Here is a 22517-nt window from a genome sequence, read left to right as displayed (position 1 = left end):
GTTAATTCAACACTGAGGAATTTGCTGTGTAGTTGTCAAGCTGTTGGACTTAGGCCTTCCCTCACGCACCTGTTCCTGGATAAAGGACATTCTGACAAATCGCCCCCAAACAGTGAAACTTGGCCTTCACTTTTCCTCTTTCCGCACACTCAGCACCGGCTCTCCCCAGGGCTGCGTGTTGAGCCCCCTACTCTATTCTCTTTACACACAACCACACTCCTGCCTACCCTGGAAACACTATCATTAAATTTGCCGACGACATTACTGTGGTTGGGCTGATCTCAGGTGGTGATGAGGTGAACTACAGGAACGAGGTCCTGAGGTTGACAGAGTGGTGCTCAACAAACAATCTGCTACTGAACACCTCAAAAACTAAAGAAATCATTGTTGACTTCAGGAAGAACTGGGCTGACCTCACCCCCCATCAATGGCGACTGTGTAGAGAGGGTTAACACCTTCAGGTATCTTGGTACCCTTATCTCTGCAGACCTCTCCTGGTCTGCAAACACCATGGCAGTCATCAAGAAGGCCCAGCAGCAACTACACTTCCTGAGGATCCTCAGGAAGAACAATCTGGATAGTAAGCTGCTGGAAACCTTCTACAGAACCTGCATTGAGAGACTACTGACATACTGCATCTCTGTGTGGTATACCAGTTGCACTGAAGCAGACAGGAAGAGGCTGCAGAGAGTAGTTAAGACAACGCAGAAAATCGTCGGCCACCCTCTCCCCACCTTGGATGACAACTACAACTCTTGCTGCCTCACCAGAGCAAAAAATATTGTTAAGGACAGTTCTCACTCAAACCATCAGGTGTTTGATCTGCTGCCCTCTGGGAGGCACTACAGGTGCATCAGGTCCAGGACTAACAGACTCTAGAACAGTTTTATCCCTACAGCCATAACCCTACTGAATGCTAACATGCACTAAACCCACTCCCTGTTTACTGTTCCATATTATTTATTATTTATCATTAGTATCTACCTCAATAGTGCAATAATAACCAATGCAGTATGCACTTTATATTTTTTTTCTCTCTTCGTAGATGTCTGTTGTGTGTTGTATGTTTTGAGTACTGTTCTATGTTGTGGTCTAGTGGTTCTCCCCCCCATTTAAATGTCATCTTGCATCTTAAGGTTAGCTTTTAATTTCATTGTATTTATACAATGAGAATAAATTCTGATTTAAATTATAAACATAGTCTTTCTTGTCCCACAGGAAATTTGTTTTCACAGCCCATACAACTGCAGTAGAAACATACAGATAAACATCCCCCCAATGTACAGCACATATACACACAGTACAAAGACATATACTATAGACAGATCTGGCTCTCTACAAAGCCAGAGAAGCAATTTGTTTAGTAATAATATCACAGAAGGGACAAAACTTCTGCCAAAGCGAGTTCTTCTCTATTTTAGAGCCCTGTATCTACAACATGACAGCAGTAGTGTGAAATATGAATTAAGGGGGTGAGCAGAATCATTTACTATTGTCTGAGAGGTTGGGTGCAGGGGAGTTGATAATTTTAGAGGCAACATGTGTGTGCCTAGTAAGATTATCATAGGCAAAACACAGAGAGCATCTGCTAAAAGGTGGCACATGTGCGAGCGGCGACACGGTCTGTTGTGCGTCTCCTCTTACCTGTTTTGTTTGTTTTAAATCGTGTGTCTTTTATACGCAACAAAAACAGCAACCATTTAAGTTCCTGAATCGTCAGTGTGTAAGCTACAAAATGAAACTGAACTCAGTCGTTCTATTGGTGATCTTGATCACTTTTCTAGTTGATCTTGTCAGACATGCAGTTGGCTACAACTCAAATATGCATGATGGCCGAGCAAATCGCATCACCTACACAAGGGAATTTCTGCTGAATCTCAGACCATCTCCTGCACTCCCTCGCTTGGATGACACATTGCTGCTATCACTTGATTGTGTCAAAAGTAAGAACTCTAAAGCAAGGAAACGCGGAAGGAAAGGTGGGATCCGAGAGCGGATTAAAAGGCAACCCTACCGAAAACCACTTCCATCAGTTCTATTGGGTCTTTATAATAGGGTCTGGACAGAGGGAATAATACCAAAAGTATGGAAAGAATCTATAATTATCCCTATTAAAAAGCCTGGGAAAGACCCAAAGATCCCTAGAAACTACAAACCAATAGCACTAACATCTCAGATGGGGAAAACAATGGAAAGAATAATAAATAACAGGCTAATATATACAGTTGAGGCTAAAGGACTGATAGAAAATTATCAGAGTGGTTTTAGAAGAGGCAGAGGCACCATGGATCCTTTAGTATATTTAGAGGATACCATAAGAAGAGCCCATGTGAATAAGGAATCAGTTGTGGCTGTCTTTTTTGATATTGAGAAGGCGTATGACATGATGTGGAAGGAGGGCCTTTTGATTAAGTTAAATCATATGGGAGTCAAGGGAAGAGTTTTTACATGGGTTAAGGAATTCTTATCAGATAGAACAATAAAGGTGAGGATTAACGGAGTGACAAGTGAGCGGTATCAGGTAGAAAATGGTATCCCACAAGGGAGCATTATCAGTCCTTTATTGTTCTCCATTATGATAAATGACATTTTTAAGGAAGTAGAGAATTTTGTGGATGTAGCATTGTTTGCAGATGATGGTGCTTTATGGAAAAGAGGGAGAAATATTGAATTTGTGGTGAGTAAGATACAGCAAGCAGTTGATGTAGTGAATAAATGGTCCAATAGATGGGGTTTTAGGATCTCATCTCATTATCTCTAGCCGCTTTATCCTTCTACAGGGTCGCAGGCAAGCTGGAGCCTATCCCAGCTGACTACGGGCAAGAGGCGGGGTACACCCTGGACAAGTCGCCAGGTCATCACAGGGCTGACACATAGACACAGACAACCATTCACACTCACATTCACACCTACGGTCAATTTAGAGTCACCAGTTAACCTAACCTGCATGTCTTTGGACTGTGGGGGAAACCGGAGCACCCGGAGGAAACCCACGCGGACACGGGGAGAACATGCAAACTCCACACAGAAAGGCCCTCGCCGGCCCCGGGGCTTGAACCCAGGACCTTCTTGCTGTGAGGCGACAGCGCTAACCACTACACCACCGTGCCGCCCCGGTTTTAGGATCTCTATTGACAAAACTAAAATAATGGTTTTCTCAAGAAAGAAAATGGTTAAGGATATAAAAGTGAATCTCTCTGCTAATGAATTGGAAAGGGTTGACTCCTTTAAATACCTGGGCTTATGGTTTGACCAAAGATTAACGTGGGCAGTGCATATACAAAAAATGATTGATAAATGCAAGAAAGTAATAAATGTAATGAGATATCTATGCGGAGTGGAGTGGGGAGCAAGCAGACATGTTTTAAGAACAATTTATACAGGTTTGATTAGGTCTGTGCTTGACTATGGAAGTATAATATATGGGTCTGCAGCCAAAACACTGCAGAATAAGTTGGATGTGATCCAAAATCAAGCATTAAGGTTATGCTGTGGCGTTGTTAAAACTACTCCAGTGTCAGCTATCCAGGTGGAGATGGGAGAAATGCCTCTTCATCTTAGAAGAGAACAGTTAGCCATTGTGTATTGGGCAAATTTAAAGGGTCATAATGAAAATCATATGAGTCAACCAGTTCTGAGGCAATGTCAAGAGCGTGGAAATGCCCAAGTTAGAAGTTTTGGTTGGGTGATTAATGATAAAGTTAATGAGACAGGGTTTAGTGAATTAAAGATAAGTCCTACTGTGCCTATCCCAGCTGTCCCACCATGGGTCTTTAAAGAGATATCCATTGACCTGGGGTTATTAGAGGAGATGCAAGAAAGTAACATGGACAAATTAAGGGTTCAGAGCTATCTTATGGAGATGTATAGAGAGGATATAATTCTATATACAGATGCCTCTAAAATGGATGGTTGAGTTGGGGTTGCTTTTGTTATCCCAAAGTTAAAAGTCAAAGTAGGAAAAAGAATCAATGATAATCTAGCAGTTTATACAGCGGAGTTGGTTGCTGTGTGGCTAGCCCTGCTATGGGTGGAAGTTAACAGGCCAAGGAAGGCAGTAATTGCTTCAGACTCCAGCTCAGCTTTGATTAGCATTGGAACGTCCCAGTCAAAATCAAGGCAGGACATTGTGTATGAAATATTACAAGTTGCAAATAATCTGTTAAAGACAGGAGTTAAGATAACTCTTGTATGGGTACCAGCTCATATAGGAGTTGTAGGGAATGAGATGGCAGATAAGTGCGCTAAACAAGCAGCTGGAAATCCCAGCATAGATATTGAAGTCGCTTACAGCAAGGCAGAAATTAAAAGTATGATTAAAAACATAGTTAAGGGAAAATGGCAAACATTATGGGACAATGGCCAGACTGGGAGACAGTTTTATAATATCCAGAACAAAGTGGGAAAGAGCAGAAACACCAACAGAAGTAAGGAAGAGGAGGATGCTTTTTCGAGAATGAGGTTTGGACACACAAGATTAAATAGTTCTTTGGTGATGATAAAAAAGCATGCAGATGGAAAATGTGATTTCTGTGGCAGCCCAGAGTCTACAGAGCATGTTATTTTGCAATGTCCTAAATACCAGGAAGAAAGACAAAGATTAATTTTACAGTTGCAAGGGAAACAATTAGTGTTAAACTTGGAGGACATTCTGCAAAGAAGTACAGGTGAAATCTGCTTCAAATATGTATTTAGTTTCTTAAGGAACACAGGTTTAATTAAAAGAATTTAGGTTTTTTTTTTTGTTTTAAACTCAAGTATCACACCCCAGTCCAGCTGGTGGCGGTAATGCACCATTGAAGCTAGTTGCCAACTGCCATAAAACCGAAAGAAAAAGAACCACTTCCTTCGATCATGCTGGGCAATGTCCAAAGTTTAAGGAACAAGGTGGATGAGCTGCGAGCCAGCAGCCAATACCTTTCGGACTACCGGCAATCCTGCCTCATCTGCTTGACCGAGAGCTGGCTCACGGACGCGGACTCCGACTCATCAGTTGACCTGGAGGGTTTCACGCTGGTGAGAATGGACCGCAATCAAAACTCCGGGAAAAAGAGAGGTGGGGGCGTGTGTGTGTTTGTGAACAATAAGTACTGTTACCCTGCACACATAACAACGAAGCACAAAATTTGCACAAAGGACATTGAATTGCTTTCGCTGTGCCTAAGGCCCTATCACTTGCCTCGGGAAATACACCAAATTAGACTTTTCCTTGTGTATATTGCGCCCTCAGCCGACACACAGGCTGCTGCCACTCTGCTTCATGAGCTGGTGTCGCAGGCAGAGACAGAGGCTCCTGATGCGGCTAATTTCATGATGGGAGACTTCAACCTTTGCAGTCTAAAGGAACTTTTACCCACGTACCAGCAATATGTCACTTGTCCCACTCGCGATAAAGCCTGCCTTGACCACTGTTATGGTAACATACCGGATGCCTTTTACTCTAAAGCACTACCCGGTCTAGGGAACTCGGACCATAATATGATTAAATTAAGCCCTGCCTATGTACCTAGGCTCAAGCGCGAGAAAGTTAAAAAACTGGACGTTAAATGCTGGACTGCTACCGCGACTGACGACTTCAGGATTGCCTTGCGAGCACGGATTGGAATGTAATAACAGATGGAACAGATGACGTCAACGATGCGGCGTTCGCCATTGCCGGGTATATACAATTCTGCGAGGACACAATCATACCCAAAAAGACTATTAAAATGTTCCCCAACAATAAACCTTGGGTGACTCCGGAATTAAAGCAACTTCTCAATCAGAAGAAGAGTCTATTTAAATCGGGTGGAACTACAGAAGACAAAAAAAACTGTACATAAAAAGATCAAAAACCTTATTAAAGACTGTAAATCCGCGTATAAACGCAAACTTGAAGTTTTTTTCAACAGTAACCCTAGAAGAGCATGGCAGGGGGTACAGACAATTACATGTTACAAGCCTAAGAACCATCTGATGGTAGTAGACAATGAGCTTGACATGGCCAATGAGTTAAATGATTTTTATTGTACAACCCCGATTCCAAAAAAGTTGGGACAAAGTACAAATTGTAAATAAAAACAGAATGCAATGATGTGGAAGTTTCAAAATTCCATATTTTATTCAGAATAGAACATAGATGACATATCAAATGTTTAAACTGAGAAAATGTATAATTTAAAGAGAAAAATTAGGTGATTTTAAATTTCATGACGACAACACCACATCTCAAAAAAGTTGGGACAAGGCCATGTTTACCACTGTGAGACATCCCCTTTTCTCTTTACAACAGTCTGTAAACGTCTGGGGACTGAGGAGACAAGTTGCTCAAGTTTAGGGATAGGAATGTTAACCCATTCTTGTCTAATGTAGGATTCTAGTTGCTCAAATGTCTTAGGTCTTTTTTTGTCGTATCTTCTGTTTTATGATGTGCCAAATGTTTTCTATGGGTGAAAGATCTGGACTGCAGGCTGGCCAGTTCAGTACCCGGACCCTTCTTCTACGCAGCCATGATGCTGTAATTGATGCAGTATGTGGTTTGGCATTGTCATGTTGGAAAATGCAAGGTCTTCCCTGAAAGAGATGTCGTCTGGATGGGAGCATATGTTGCTCTAGAACCTGGATATACCTTTCAGCATTGATGGTGTCTTTCCAGATGTGTAAGCTGCCCATGCCACACACACTAATGCAACCCCATACCATCAGAGATGCAGGCTTCTGAACTGAGCGCTGATAACAACTTGGGTTGTCCTTCTCCTCTTTAGTCCGAATGACACGGCGTCCCTGATTTCCATAAAGAACTTCAAAATTTGATTTGTCTGACCACAGAACAGTTTTCCACTTTGCCACAGTCCATTTTAAATGAGCCTTGGCCCAGAGAAGACATCTGCACTTCTGGATCATGTTTAGATATGGCTTCTTCTTTGAACTATAGAGTTTTAGCTGGCAACGGCGGATGGCACGGTGAATTGTGTTGACAGATAATGTTCTCTGGAAATATTCCTGAGCCCATTTTGTGATTTCCAATACAGAAGCATGCCTGTATGTGATGCAGTGCCGTCTAAGGGCCCGAAGATCACGGGCACCCAGTATGGTTTTCCGGCCTTGACCCTTATGCACAGAGATTCTTCCAGATTCTCTGAATCTCCTGATGATATTATGCACTGTAGATGATGATGTGTTCAAACTCTTTGCAATTTTACACTGTCGAACTCCTTTCTGATATTGCTCCACTATTTATCGGCGCAGAATTAGGGGGATTGGTGATCCTCTTCCCATCTTTACTTCTGAGAGCCGCTGCCACTCCAAGATGCTCTTTTTATACCCAGTCATGTTAATGACCTATTGCCAATTGACCTAATGAGTTGCAGTTTGGTCCTCCAGCTGTTCCTTTTTTGTACCTTTAACTTTTCCAGCCTCTTATTGCCCCTGTCCCAACTTTTTTGAGATGTGTTGCTGTCATGAAATTTCAAATGAGCCAATATCTTGCATGAAATTTCAAAATGTCTCACTTTCGACATTTGATATGTTGTCTATGTTCTATTGTGAATACAATATCAGTTTTTGAGATTTGTAAATTGTTGCATTCCGTTTTTATTTACAATTTGTACTTTGTCCCAACTTTTTTGGAATTGGGGTTGTAGGTTTGACACACATGATTTTAAAACAGAGCAGCATTTGATTAGCATGGAAGTGAGGGGTATGGAGGGTGCAAGTATGGATATTTCTGTTGATGAGGTAAAATCCTTTTTTTAGACGCACAAACCCACGTAAGGCTACTGGGCCTGATGGTATCAGCAACAGAACCTTAAAAATGTGTGCAAATGAGCTGGCACAGCCCTTCCAAAGGCTCTTCCAATGGTCCCTTGACACTGGTGTGGTCCCCAGTCTTTGGAAACGATCTTTAATAGTGCCAGTGCCTAAAAACAACAGACCCAGGGAACTTAATGACTTGTGCCCTGTTGCACTCACATCCACTGTAATGAAGTGTTTTGAAAAAATCGTTCTAAACCAACTTCTTTCTGAGGTATCACATTCTCTAGACCCCAGTCAGTTTGCTTACCGTGCCAAGGGGGGGGGTCGAAGATGCGCTCCTTACCTTGACCAACAACGTGTATGAGCATCTTGAACACCCAAGGAGTCTGGTAAAAATTGTTTTTATTGATTTTAGTAGTGCTTTTAACACAATACAACCACATTTGATGGTGAGAAAGCTTCTACACCTAGGAGTAAATCCCAGACTCATACTGTGGATTAATCCTTTTTTAACTGAACGCAGTCAGCAAGTAAGATTTAACTCCCACATCTCCTCACTGAAAACAATTAATACTGGAGCACCACAAGGTTGCATTCTCTCACCAATTTTATACACGCTGTACACCAATGACTGCCAGGCATCCTCCCCAGCTCATACCTTTTTTAAGTACACCGACGACACAGCACTGGTGGGCTTCCTACATTCTGACACCTTATCCATTGAAGGTTTTGAAAGGGAGGTTCAGGGTTTTATTAGGTGGTGTACAGACAACTTTTTATTGGTCAATGTTAAAAAGACAAAGGAAATGGTGACAGATTTTAGCAAAAAAGGAATATCTATCTCCCCATCCAAGATTAATGGCGAACAGATAGAGCGGGTCTCATCTTACAAGTATTTGGGAATAGAGATAGACGACAGATTGTGTTTTAACCAGTGTGCACAGCCCAAATGTAAGAAGCTACAACAGAGGATGTTCTTTCTTAGGAAACTCAAAGATTTTAGATTAGACTGCAGTATTCTCCAATTGTTTTATAAATCACTTTTACAGAGTATTTTATCATTTGGGCTAATCTGCGTCTATGGAAATATGCACGTACAGGACCACAAAAAATTGCAGTGTATCATTAAATCAGCCAGCCGGGTTATTGGTGTGGACCAGACATCTGCAGTCGAGCGTACAATGAGCTTATTTTAAGAAAGATGGATCAAATTTTAACTGACCCAACACATCCTCTGTTCCCAAAGTTTTTAAGAAGCACCAGGTCTAATAACAGATTTCTGCAGAGGCCAATCAGGACAGCGAGGTACTACAAATCATTTGTACCCACAGTAATAAGACTATACAATAACAAACCAAAAACATCTGTTGCACTTTAGTTCACTCATCTGTACAAATTTCCTTTTATGCATTTTATTTATTTTATGTAGCGCACAGTTTTTATCTCTTATTGTTTTTATCTTACATCACACCTTTTATCACAGATTTATTTTAATGTGGTATGTCTATTGTCTGTCTGTCTATATGTCTTTGGTATGTTTTGAGGAGATGTGCAATATGGACCACTTGAGTTTCCCCCTGGGGGATAATAAAGTTTACCTTGACCTTGAGATAAAAAAGGAAGGTTCATCAAATAACTTGTAAACATTAGGGTTAATAAGGCTATAAGGCTTTCTGCAATACTCTGAAACTTACCAGCAATCCTCAATATTTTTGTGATGAATAGAAATGCAAATATCCTCATCTCATCTCATTATCTCTAGCCGCTTTATCCTTCTACAGGGTCGCAGGCAAGCTGGAGCCTATCCCAGCTGACTACGGGCGAAAGGCGGGGTACACCCTGGACAAGTCGCCAGGTCATCACAGGGCTGACACATAGACACAGACAACCATTCACACTCACACCTACGGTCAATTTAGAGTCACCAGTTAACCTAACCTGCATGTCTTTGGACTGTGGGGGAAACCGGAGCACCCGGAGGAAACCCACGCGGACACGGGGAGAACATGCAAACTCCACACAGAAAGGCCCTCGCCGGCCCCGGGGTTCGAACCCAGGACCTTCTTGCTGTGAGGCGACAGCGCTAACCACTACACCACCGTGCCACCCTGCAAATATCCTGTGTATAAAAATACAGAAAAGTCACGTCAAGTTTATTTGTATAGCGTTTTTAACAATAGACATTGTCACAAAGCAACTTTACAGAAAATTAAAGGCTTTAAACATGAGCTAATTTTATCCCTAATTTATCCCCAATGAGCAAGCCTGTGGCAATGGTGGCAAGGAAAAACTCCCTCAGATGATATGAGGAAGAAACCTTGAGAGGAACCAGACTCAAAAGGGAACCCATCCTCATTTGGATGATAACAGATAGCGTGATTATCAATAACTCGGTTCTATAACTGTGTCCTATAGAGTCACAAAGTATAACTGTGAAACCAAGAAAATCATTATAGCTTTAACATGAGTTTTGTTGAAGTTATAAACTGTTCATTGATGGAAACTTGAGTGCAAAACTGTTCATGACAACTGCAGTCCTAAAGTCAGCAAGTCAACTGTAGTCCTCAGACATAAATGTATTATTGTAAGTGTCTAGACCCATCTTCCAAGTGTGACTTTTGACTGTGTCCATATGGGGCCATCCTCCACAGTAGCAATGTGATGAGACTCCAGCCAGATGTAGGGCATCAGTATGCATCAGGTGAGTCCAAGGAGCAGAAGAGGTCAGCATCTTACCGGTGTCTCAGGATTGACATGTAACACAGAGGGACAGACAGAGTTGGGGGGATGAGAGAGGGAAAACACAGGTTGTTAGGTTTGCCCAATGTCACCTAATGAGTAAGAACAGGATATATTTTGCACTGAGTGCAAGCAGGGACTCCGGCAAAACTATGACAGCATAACTAAAAGGGGAAAGCCAGAAGGTAACACAGACATGAGAGCACCCTGGGACATAGAGCATCCAGCCACAACACCATCAACAAACCCAAGTGAGTGAGTGAGCAGGGGGATGACAGCATCAATACATCCCAGTTTACCAAAACACTCTATGCCTGCGGACCCTACAGACCGACTCCTTTACTGAATAAAGACTATTAACAAAAGGCTTGACTAAAAGGATATGTTTACAGCCTAGACAAACACTGAGAGTGTGTCTGAGTCCTGAACACTACTTGGAAGGCTGTTCCATAACTGTGGGGCTTTGTAAGAAAAGGCTCTGCCCCCTGATGTAGCCTTCACTATACGAGGTACCAGCAGATAGCCGGCACCTTTTGATCTAAGTAGCCATGGTGGATCATAAACAACCAGAAGTTTGCTCAGGTACTGTGGCACAAGACCATTCAGTGCTTTAAAGGTCAATAGTAGTATTTTATAATCAATACGAAATTTGATTGGGAGCCAATGCAGTGTGGATAAGACAGGGGTGATGTGGTCATATCTTCTAGTTCTAGTAAGGACTCTTGCTGCTGCATTTTGAACTGGAGCTTGTTTATGCACTTATTGGAACATCTAGACAGTAAGGCATGACAATAATCCAACCTAGAGGTAAGAAAAACATGAACTGTTTTTTCTGCGTCATGTAGTAACATTACATTTCTTATCAGCAATATTTCTGAGATGAAAGAAAGTTATCTGGGTAATGTTATCGATATGAGTTTCAAATGAAAGACTGGAGTCAATGATCACACCGAGGTCTTTTACTCCTGCATGTGAAGAAACAGAAAGGCCATCTAGAATTACTGTGTAATCAGAAACCCTACTTCTAGCTGTATGTGGTCCTAGTACAAATACTTCAGTCTTGTCAGAGTTAAGCAGAAGGAAGTTAATAAGCATCCAGTGTCTAATGTACTTTACACATTCCTCAATTTTATTAAGCTGGTGTCTCTCATCTGGCTTTGCAGAAACATACAACTGTGTGTCATCAGCATAACAATGGAAACTAATACCATGCTTATGAATAATATAACCCAGAGGTATATAAAGAAAAAGCAGTGGGCCTAAGACAGAACCTTGTGGAACACCAAACTTTACCAGAGTACTGTATGTATGGAAAAATCACCATTTACATCAACAAATTGATAGCCATCGGTTAAATAAGACCTGAGCCTGGAGATTGCCATTCCCTTAACTCCCACAACATTTTTTTAGTCTATCCAGGAGAATGGAATTATCAGTGGTGTCAAAGACTGCACTAAGGTCAAGCAATACAAGCAGCAAGACACAGCCCTGATCAGATGCCAACAGTAGGTCATTTACTACTTTAACCAGTGTTATGATGTGGTCTATGATGTGGTCTCTGTGCTATGATGAGGTCTAAATCCTGACTGATACATTTCATGGATGCTATTCCTATGTAGATATGAGCATAACTGCTGTGCCACAGCTTTTTCAAGGATCTTGGAGATAAAGTGGAGGTTTGATATTGGCCTATAATTGGACAACTGACAGGGGTCGAGGTCACGTTTTTAATCAGGGGTTTGATAACTGCTATTTTAAAAATTTGGGTACATAGCCAATATTAAGGGAAGAATTTATTATTTTTACAAGTGGTTCAATTGCTTCTGTAATTATCTGTTTGAAGAATTATGTAGGTAAGAGATATAGTACACAAGTTGAAGATTTTGATGTGGAGATTAATGAAATTAGTTTGATTTTTCTAAGGGGAGCAAAACACTATAATTGCTGATCTGATAGTTATATTGTTAACTACAGGGTTGCTTAAATTGTCTGGCCTTAAATTAGTAGGTTGAAATTTTTGTCAGATATTTTCAATTTTGTTATTGAAAAAATTCATGAAGTCATTGCTACTACATATTGTAGGTATGCATGTGTCTCTTGTGGCCTTTTTCCTAATTAATTTTGCTACAGTATTAAATAGGAATTTAGGATTATTTTTGTTATCTTCTATTAGTGTGGAGAGATACATTGATCTAGCAGCACTAAGAGCTTTTGTATACTTCAGGAAGCTCTCCTTCCATGCTAATTTGAATGCTACCAATTGTGTTTGACACCATTTACGTTCTAATTTTCAAGTGGTGTGTTTTAAAGTGCGAGTGTAATGGTAATACCAGAGTGCGAATTTTTTCTCTAATCATTTTTCTTTAAAGTGAAGCTACATTATCTAAAGTATAGTGGAACGTTGACTCTAAGCATTCAGTTGCTTGATCAAGTTCTGTGGGGGCTGACAGTAATCCAATCAAAGTTGATAACTCTGGGAGATTATTTACAAAACTCTGCAGTAGTTGATGTGAATGTACATTTAATATAGTAGCATGGTGAGGTGCATATATTATTGCTCAGACATATTTTGAATGAGATGAGATAATGATCTGAGAACTTCAGACTGTGGAAGTGTGACTATATTTTCTATATTTAACCCAAATGTTAGTATTAGATTGAGAGTGTGACCACCATTGTGTATAGGTTCTATGACGTTTTGATTAACCCCTACTGAATCTAAAATGGACACAAACACTGTTTTCAGAGGATCTTCAGGGTTATTGAACTGAATATTAAAATCTCAGACAACTAAAGCTTTGTGGAAGGAAATAACATGGTCTAAGATTAAAGCCACAAATTAATTAAGAAACTCAAAATAAGGCCCCAGGCCTGTAAATAATAAGACACAGAATTGACTGGGTAGACTTATTTTTCAAGGCTACATACATTATATTAGTATGAAGAACTTCAAACGTATTAAATTTATAACCAGGCTTTTGTGTTACACCTAGATAATCATTATAAATAACTGTGATGCCTCCTCCTCTGCCAGTTAGACGAGGCTGGTGTATATAACTGTATCCAGGAGGACTAGCTTCATTTAATGCTATATATTCATTTGGCTTTATCCATGTTTCTGTTAAACACAGTACATTAACTCCTGATCAGTAATAAGTTCACTGACAATTAGGACTTTAGATGTACGGGATATAATATTTAAGAGTCCTACCTTTAGATCAAAGGTGCTGGCAGTGGCTGTACAGTCAGTATGATCCAATTTTATATTAATTAGGCTACTAGAAAAAAACTCTGAGTATTTCTACTTTTTTGTTTAGCTCAGAGAACATACACAATCTCGATGTAGTGTGCCCTGAGTGACGACTCTGTGCAGCTAGCAGACAGTTGGTTTAGCCTGGATAGTCAGAAGTTAACTAGGCCTGTTCTGAGACTATGAGCTATGTTGCAAGAAATGAGAGCTGCACCGTCCCGAGCGGGATGGATACCGTTCTGCCCTAACAGGCCAGCAGTGCCCTCAACATTAATCTGATTATCTATAAAGCCCACACTGTTTTCAGAGCACCACCTGGACAACCAGCAGTTCAGTGACCATAACCTGCTGTAAGCTACATCGCCATGCTGCAATAGGATGGAGCCAGAGCATATTACAGCATTGGACATTGCCTTTGCTAATTTAAACACCTCTACAATGTTACTCTTAGTAACCTCAGACTGACAAAGGTGTATATCATTAGCTCCTATGTGGATAACTATCTTTGAGAACCTATGCTTTCCTAGGACCCTAAGATTAACTGCTATGTCCGGCACTCTGACACCTGACTAAAGCTGCTGGTGCCCCTAAAGGCCTAGCTAATTTCACATGCCGTATGATAGAATCTCCTATAACCTGAGTTCTTTCAGGTTTCTCAGTGGGTGCATCACTGAGGAGAGCGAACCTGTTTGACATGTGAAGTGGAGAGGAATGGTGCTCCCGTGGATGAGCCTCAGCGGTAGCTTTGGCTCTATGATTATGCCACTGAGTCATCACCCATTTGCTCCGCTGTGAGGGCTCTAATGCCGGAGTTGGGGGATTGTTAATTCCACCTAGGGCATCCAGACTTTCCCCTGCAGAAACTACACTGCTCTCATTCTCACTAACCCTTTCTTGTGTCTGGATAGCACCTCTAAAGCTGCATTCTTCTCCCTCAGAGAGCTAACTAATCTGCACTTATCACAAATAAAGCTATCACTAGTGATGGATGAAGAATGACTAAACATCCTGCACTCAGCACACTGAACAAGCTGAAAGTGTGCCATGATGAATGGATTTATGTACCTTAATTGAAGATCTGTTGATATTAAAGCAGATCCAATGTGGATGGCCTCCCCTTGTGGTCTTTGCATGGGAGGAAAAAACTTCCGGCCTTGGAATTCTTCCGAAAAAATTAAAATGCGGAAAAAGGAAAGTGAAAGTACAATCAAAAATGGAAAAGATACAGGAAAAATTATTTGTAGAGAAGATAAAATGATTAGTGATTAATGCCAACACTTGTGGAAAAAGACTTGTCGCAAACAAACAACTTGGAAAATAGGAAGTACATCGCATAGAATGCGCATGCACTCAATCTCAGTAAGCCTCAGGCTTTGTCTGAGAGAAGTGATCTAATTGTTTGAAGGTGCATCACTTCCACTCACCCATGTTGACAAATCCAATGTCTACATATAACTTTGCACAGAGAGATCCAAGCAGGTAGCCAAACACTGGGCCAATGACCGAAATTGTCTGAACAAACCCTGAAACACACAGCAAGCATAGATTGTTATGACAACAGGCAGGTAAAAAACACTAACTGGAATGACAAAGTACACTAAAAAGTTTCCAGAGGTAAGAATGTGAATAATATGACTAATAATACAATACAGTGCCTTGCAAAAGTATTCATACCCCTTGAACTTTTTCACATTTTTCCACCTTACAAGCACGAACTTAAAAGTTTTTATTGAGATTTTATGTGATAGACCAACACAGAGTAGCACATAATTGTGAAGTGAAATGAAAATGATAAATGGTCTTCAAAATTTTAAACAAATAAAAATCTGAAAAATGTGATGTGCATTAGTATTCAGCCCCCCTGCGTCAATACTTTGTAGAGCCAACTTTTGCTGCAATTACAGCTGCAAGTCTTTTGTGGTATGTCTCTACCAGCTTTGCCATCTAGACACTGAAATTTTTGCCCATTTTTCTTTGCAAAATAGCTCAAGCTCAGCCAGATTGGATGGACAGCGTCTGTGAACAGCAATTTTCAAGTCTTGCCACAGATGCTCAATGGGATTTAGGTCTGGACTTTGACTGGGCCATTCTATCACATGAATATTCTTTGATCTAAACCATTCCATTGTAGCTGTGGCTGTATGTTTAGGGTCATTGTCTTGCTGGAAGGTGAATATCCTTCCCAGTCTCAAGTCTTTTGCAGCCTCCAACAGGTTTTCTTCCAGGATTGCCCTGTATTTAGCTCCATCCATCTTCCCATCAACTCTGACCAGCTTCCCTGTCCCTGCTGAAGAAAAGCATCACCATAGCAAGATGCTGCCACCACCATGTTTCACAGTGGGGATGGTGTGTGCAGGGTGATGAGCAGTGCTAGTTTTCCACCACACATAGCGCTTTGCATTTAGGCCAAAAAGTTCAACTTTGGTCTCATCTGACCAAAGCACCTTCTTCCACATGTTTGCTGTGTCCCCTACATGGCTTCTTATGCCTGTCTTTCAGCAACAGCTTTCTTCTTGCCACTCTTCCAAAAAGGCCAGATTTGTGGAGTGTACGACTTCTAGTTGTCCTGTGCACAGATTCTCCCACCTGAGCTGTGGATTTCTGCAGCTCCTCCAGAGTGATCATGGACCTCTTGGCTGCTTCTCCAACCAGTGCTCTCCTTGCTCGCTCTGTCAGTTTAGGTGGACGGCCATGTCTTGGTAGGTTTGCAGTTGTGCCATACTTTTTCCATTTTTGAATGATGGACATATCAACTTTCCCACACGTGGAAACAATACTCTGGACAATGTTTACACCATGCATAAAGACGCCTACAAAGCCCTACTCCTCCCCCACCTTGGGGCCTCAGATCACTCCACTGTTATGCTAATGCCAGCATACAGGCCGCTGGTTAAAGTCATCAAACCAGCTACAGAACAGATATGTGTGTGGCCAGAGGGGTCCTCAGAGGCACTCCAGGACTATTTTTCCACCACTGACTGGAGCATGTTCAGACAGGCAGCCACCTACAGCAATATCACAGATCTCCAGGAGTACACGGAGATCGTCACTGCCTGCATGAGGAAGTGCATGGACGACGTTACGGTCACCAGAACCATCTCCATTCGGGCCAATCAGAAGCCATGGCTGACGGGAAATCTATAGGCTCCTGTGGGCTCGGAACGCCGCCTTCAGAGCTGCGGACGAGGTGGGCCTGAGGACAGCTAGGGCCAATCTGTCACGAGGCATCAGGGTGGCCAAGAGACAGTATTCCAGGCACATTGCTGACCATTTCAATGACAGCAGAGACACCAGGAGCCTGTGGCAGGGGATTCAGACCATCACAGACTACAAGCCCTTGCTGCAGACCTGTGACAACTCCACATCTCTGCTGAATCAGTTGAACGACTTCTTTGCTCGCTTTGAGGCAGACAACAGCACCACGGCACAGAAGACCCCACCACCTCCCGGCGACCAGGTGTTGACGCTGTCCCCAGACAGCGTGAGGAGAGCTCTCAGGACGACAAATGCACGAAAAGCCCCGGGTCCTGATAACATTCCTGGTCGTGTCCTGAGAGACTGTGCCAAGGAGCTCACAGATGTCTTTACAGACATCTTCAACATCTCGTTGAGCCAGGCTGTTGTCCCCACGCGCCTCAAAACCACCACCATCATCCCGGTCCCGAAGAAGCCGTCTCCCTCCTGCTTCAATGACTACTGCCCTGTCGCACTCACTCCCATCCTCATGAAGTGCTTCGAGCGGCTAGTCATGCGGCATATCAAGTCTGCCCTCCCCCCTGCCCTGGACCCTTTCCAGTTTACATATCAGTCCAACCGTTCGACCGATGACGCCATCTCCACTGCCCTCCACTCAGCCCTCACCCACCTGGAGACAAAAGACTCGTATGTCAGAATGCTGTTCATAGACTTTAGCTCAGCATTCAACACAATCATTCCACAGCAGCTCATTCATAAACTGGACCAGCTGGGACTCAACACCTCCCTGTGCAACTGGCTGCTGGACTTCCTGACAGGGAGACCACAGACTGTACAGGTCGGCAGCAACTCCTCCAGCACCATCACACTGAACACGGGGGCCCCCAAGGATGTGTGCTAAGCCCCCTCCTCTTCACTCTGCTGACCCACGACTGCACACCAACATCCAGCTCAAATCTCTTCATTAAGTTTGCGGATGACAAGACTGTGATGGGTCTCATCAACAATGGCGATGAGACAATCTACAGGAGTGAGGTGAGCTGCTTGGCCATGTAGTGCAAGGACAACAATCTCCCTCGATTACGTTCATTATGTCTTATATTAGATATGGTTAGTTTTTTCTTTTTCATCAGACAGCTAGTTTTGGGTTTGTTTACCTGATATGTTTCGACGTACGTAACTGTCGTCTTCCTCAGAGTGTCACCGGATGTTGTTGGTGACGCATCTTATCAGCTGATGTTTCCGAAGGCGTGACCTTCCTGTCTGATTTGACAGGTCGGTCACGTCTTCTGCTCTCCGTTCGTCCCCTGCAAGATGGCACTCCAGGTATGGGAGAGCATGTATGCTCCCTCATCCCGGTTGATGGTCCTCGGGCTTCGCTTTCGGATCTCCATGGCCTCCCTGATCCAGCGCTGATGTTTGTTATCTTCTGTGCGGATGACTCTGGCATTCCCCCAGTCCATAATGTGATTTTCTCTTTTGCAGTGGTCTGTTATGGCTGACTTGTAATTTTCCTGTTGTGCCTTTTCTTTTGTTGTTCGGGTTTGTCTTGTAGCTGTCTCCTTTTTGCACTCTTTCTTATGTTCATTTTTCCTTGTGATGAAGCTCCTCCCTGTCTCCCCGATGTAGGTTTTATTGCATGATTGGCACGGAATCTCATATATGGTGTTGCATTTGTTTTCCGGATGTATTCTGTCTTTGGGATGAACCAGGATCTGACGGAGTGTTGTGTGTGGTTCGACAGGTGTGTTGATGTTGTGTTTCCTCATTACTCTTTGGATGCGTTCCATTATTCCTCTGATGTATGGTAATGTTACTACTCCCCTGTGTTCTTGTTTGTTGCTTTGTTTTTTCTCATTCTTCTGTGTTTTGTTGTTCTTGACCTGTTCTGCCCCTTTGGATATTGCCCACTGTGGATATCCAAGCACACCCAGCATGCTCCACTATCTATCGATGGTGCTGCAGTGGAGAGGGTGAGCAGCACCAAATTTCTGGGTGTGCACGTCTCTGAAGACCTGTCCTGGAGCAACAACACTGCATCACTGGCCAAAAAAGCCCAACAGCGTCTGTACTTCCTCCACAAACTGAGGAGAGCAAGAGCCCCGGCCCCCATCATGCACACTTTCTACAGAGGCACCATCAAGAACATTCTGACCAGCTGCATCAACGTGTGGTATGGCGCCTGCAACGTGTCCTGCTGCAAGTCTCTGTAGCGCATCGTAAGAGCAGCTGAGAGGATCATTGGTGTCTCTCTCCCTTCTCTAATGGATATTTATAACTCCCGCCTCACCCGCAAAGCCATCAGGATTGCAGGTGACCCCACCCACCCATCTCACAGCCTCTTCAGTCTGCTGCCGTCAGGGAGGAGACTACAGAGTCTCCGGGCCAAAACCAGCAGGCTCAAGAATAGTTTCTTTCACCAGGCAGTCAGGAGGCTCAACTCCCTCCCTGTTCTGCCCCCCCTCCCCCCTGCCACAGATTCTGCTCGCACACCCCCCTGCCCCCCCTTCAGCATCTGACATGTCATCCTCACAGTCCCCCCCCCCAAACACACACACACACACACACACACACACACACACACACACCGTTCATTAACACACTGAACTCAGGGACTTCACATCTCACTTTACCTCGCTCATTTGCACTATTCCGCACTACCTCACCTTAACAGCTGCTAGTTTGTTTATACTGCTTATTTCATGTTTACCTGCTATACCTCAAGTGCCCTTGACTGTTTATTTGCACCAATTTACGTGTGTGTGTGTGTGTGTATGTATATATGAGTGTTTTATACTGTTTATATTGTCTGTTTGAGTGTTTAGTCTTTGTCTAGTTCTTATCTAGTGTTTACACTGTTTATATTGTTTGTTTTTTCAATTATTCTGTTTTTATTTATTGCATTGCCTGTTTGCACCGTGGGTCAGAGAGGACTGAAATTTCATCTGTGCTGTATGTCGAGCATGTATAGCATATTTGACAATAAAGTTGACTTGACTTGGATTGAACAGTGCTTCTTGAGATGTTCAGAGCTTGGGATATTTTTTTATAACCTAACCCTGCTTTAAACTTCTCCAGAACTTTATCCCTGACCTGTCTGGTGAGTTATATGGTCTTCATGATGCTGTTTGTTCTTCAGTGTTCTCTAACAAACCACTGAGGCCTTCACAGAACAAGTGTATTTATGCTGAGAGTAAATTACACACAGTAGGACTCTATTAACTAATTAGATGACTTCTGAAGGCAATTGATTGCACTGGATTGTATTTAGAGGTATCAGAGGACAGGGAGCTGAATACTAATGCACACCACATTTTTCAGATTTTTATTTGCTTAAAATTTTGAAGACTATCATTTTCGTTTCACTTCACAATTATGTGCTACTCTGTGTTGGTCTATCACATAAAATCTCAATAAAAAACTTTTAAGTTCGTGGTTGTAAGGTGAAAAAGTTCAAGGGGTATGAATACTTTTGCAAGGCACTGTATACTGCTGTATCTGTTTTATTAACTAATTCAGTGATATAGGACTGTAGCTTGGACTTACATTTGTACTTAGACTTGTCTTAATTTTGGGTTTTGATCTAGCTAAATATGGTCTTGGTCTCAACCCAGAGTGTGTAAAAATAATGGTAATGTTGTATTTTCTTTTTGAATGCACATACTTTGACAAGCCTACCACAGCCTAATTGTTGGGACAATGTACAAGTGAAGCCAAATATCTTAATTAAAGACTTGGCCTCAAAAAGGATTTTATTTTTTTCTGTCTCACTCTTGACTTGCTTTTGCTTTTATTTAGGCTTGATCTTGACATGTCCTGAATTATGATAAGCTGATGTGTCTTTTTCCTATTCTAAGAAAAAAAAAAAAACATGCTTCCAAAGAACTGGAGCTCATATCATTTTCAATGAGATGAGTATATTTTGGACCTACTTCAAAGGTTTTCTTAATTCCAGCCGCCCCTTAGGGGGTTACTGCTGCAGCTGGGGGTAACAGCCTGATCATGATTGTAAGAACTGGAATGCACATCGTGGCTTACCCAAACTGTGAGAGTCTGCCAAGTCATTTGAGTATGACTGTACCAGTTTCCTAGGGATTCAACCTACGTCCCCTTCTAGTCATCTCATTGCCAGGTGTGATGTTTTGATGCCTTTATCACAGAGTAAATGGCTGCATGTTAAAGTACAATACTTCAGTGTAAGCCACTGTAGTTAAATGCCTTAAAGTTAAACTTATGACATCTTTTCTAAGTCTTTTTTAGCATGTCATGAGATAATGTTTTACAGATTTTCATGCAGATGCTTTATATGCCTGAAATAAATAAGTTGAAATATATTTAACACTGATCTCTCTCTCACTCTCTCACCCACCCCTCAATAAGTGTATTTCTAATGATGAATGGGTTACTCAAAAACCATCACCATCAGCCACTCAGATTTCAGAAGAAGATTCTCTGCATTAGCATTGAGTACAATCACAAAACCTTAATAATATATTAGTCTATGGTCTCTTTAGTGTTCCATGCAATGAGCCAAGAACTGGCTGCACATCTTTGCTTTCTTTTGTTTTTCATTTTATCATTTTCATTTGGTTTGGTTGGTTTTACATTGCAATGATTTCCAAGTGTACCAAATATTAAGGAAGGTCTCTAAAACAGGCATGTCTCAGTTACACACAATTCTGCCCTAGGACTTAAGCACATTTTTCTCGCATGATATCACCTCGAACAAGCAACAGTATTAAGTCCAGCACCACTGCCTAAGGATTTGATTAAACCACAATATTTCATGGTGAAGTTAGTTCTGGCCATTGCAAAACAAACAAAAACAAACAAACAAAAATGCTATGCAATGCCATCTGAGCCATATATGATTCCCATCCAAATTGTAATACCACCTCATGTCCAGTATTCCCAGGACAAGCTCCAGATGGATCAGGACCTTGACTAGGATAAAGTTGTTACTGAAGATAAATAAATTATGAATGTATAAATGAACAAATGGTTCATTAATTGTCTCATCCCATGCAAAGAAAAAAATGCTATCTGGTTCTTAAGTCTGCATTTTCTATTCTGAATTTTTTTCAGGCTTAAGTCAAATGCTTGTGTTTAAAGTCAGTCATCTAGATGCCAGTGAAAAAACATTGTGTTGGACACCTTTACCCAAGAAAATCTGACAAACTTGGAGGCATAAACTACAGTGGTGTTTGAAAGTTTGAGAACCCTTTAGAATTTTCTATATTTCTGCATAAATGTGACCTAAAACATCATCAGATTTTCACACAAGTCCTAAAAGTAGATAAAAAGAACCCAGTTAAACAAATGAGACAAAAATATTATACTTGGTCATTTATTTATTGGGGAAAATGATCCAATATTACATGTCTGTGAGTGGCAAAAGTATGTGAACCTTTGCTTTCAGTATCTGGTGTGACCCCCTTATGCAGCAATAACTGCAACTAAACGTTTCCGGTAACTGCTGATCAGTCCTGCACACCGGCTTGGAGGAATTTCAGCCCATTCTGCTGTACAGAACAGCTTCAACTCTGGGATGTTGGTGGGTTTCCTTACATTAACTGCTCGCTTCAGGTCCTTCCACAAC

At 42.0% G+C, this 22517-nt stretch overlaps 1 protein-coding gene across 3 annotated transcripts in view; it reads right to left on the bottom strand.

Moving 5' to 3' along the window:
• Positions 1 to 22517, bottom strand: part of slco1c1 (solute carrier organic anion transporter family, member 1C1) — a 202398-nt gene that overhangs the window by 77949 nt on the left and 101932 nt on the right. For all 3 annotated transcript variants that reach the window (XM_060903857.1, XM_060903859.1, XM_060903860.1), the window contains one exon: positions 15148 to 15246. In XM_060903857.1, coding sequence (XP_060759840.1) covers positions 15148 to 15246 — 99 coding nt within the window. The remainder of the gene's footprint in view (positions 1 to 15147; positions 15247 to 22517) is intronic.

The sequence above is a fragment of the Neoarius graeffei genome, chromosome 21 (assembly GCF_027579695.1).
Source record: "Neoarius graeffei isolate fNeoGra1 chromosome 21, fNeoGra1.pri, whole genome shotgun sequence".
Lineage (NCBI taxonomy): Eukaryota > Metazoa > Chordata > Actinopteri > Siluriformes > Ariidae > Neoarius > Neoarius graeffei.
This window is presented reverse-complemented; position numbering and strand designations above follow the sequence as displayed.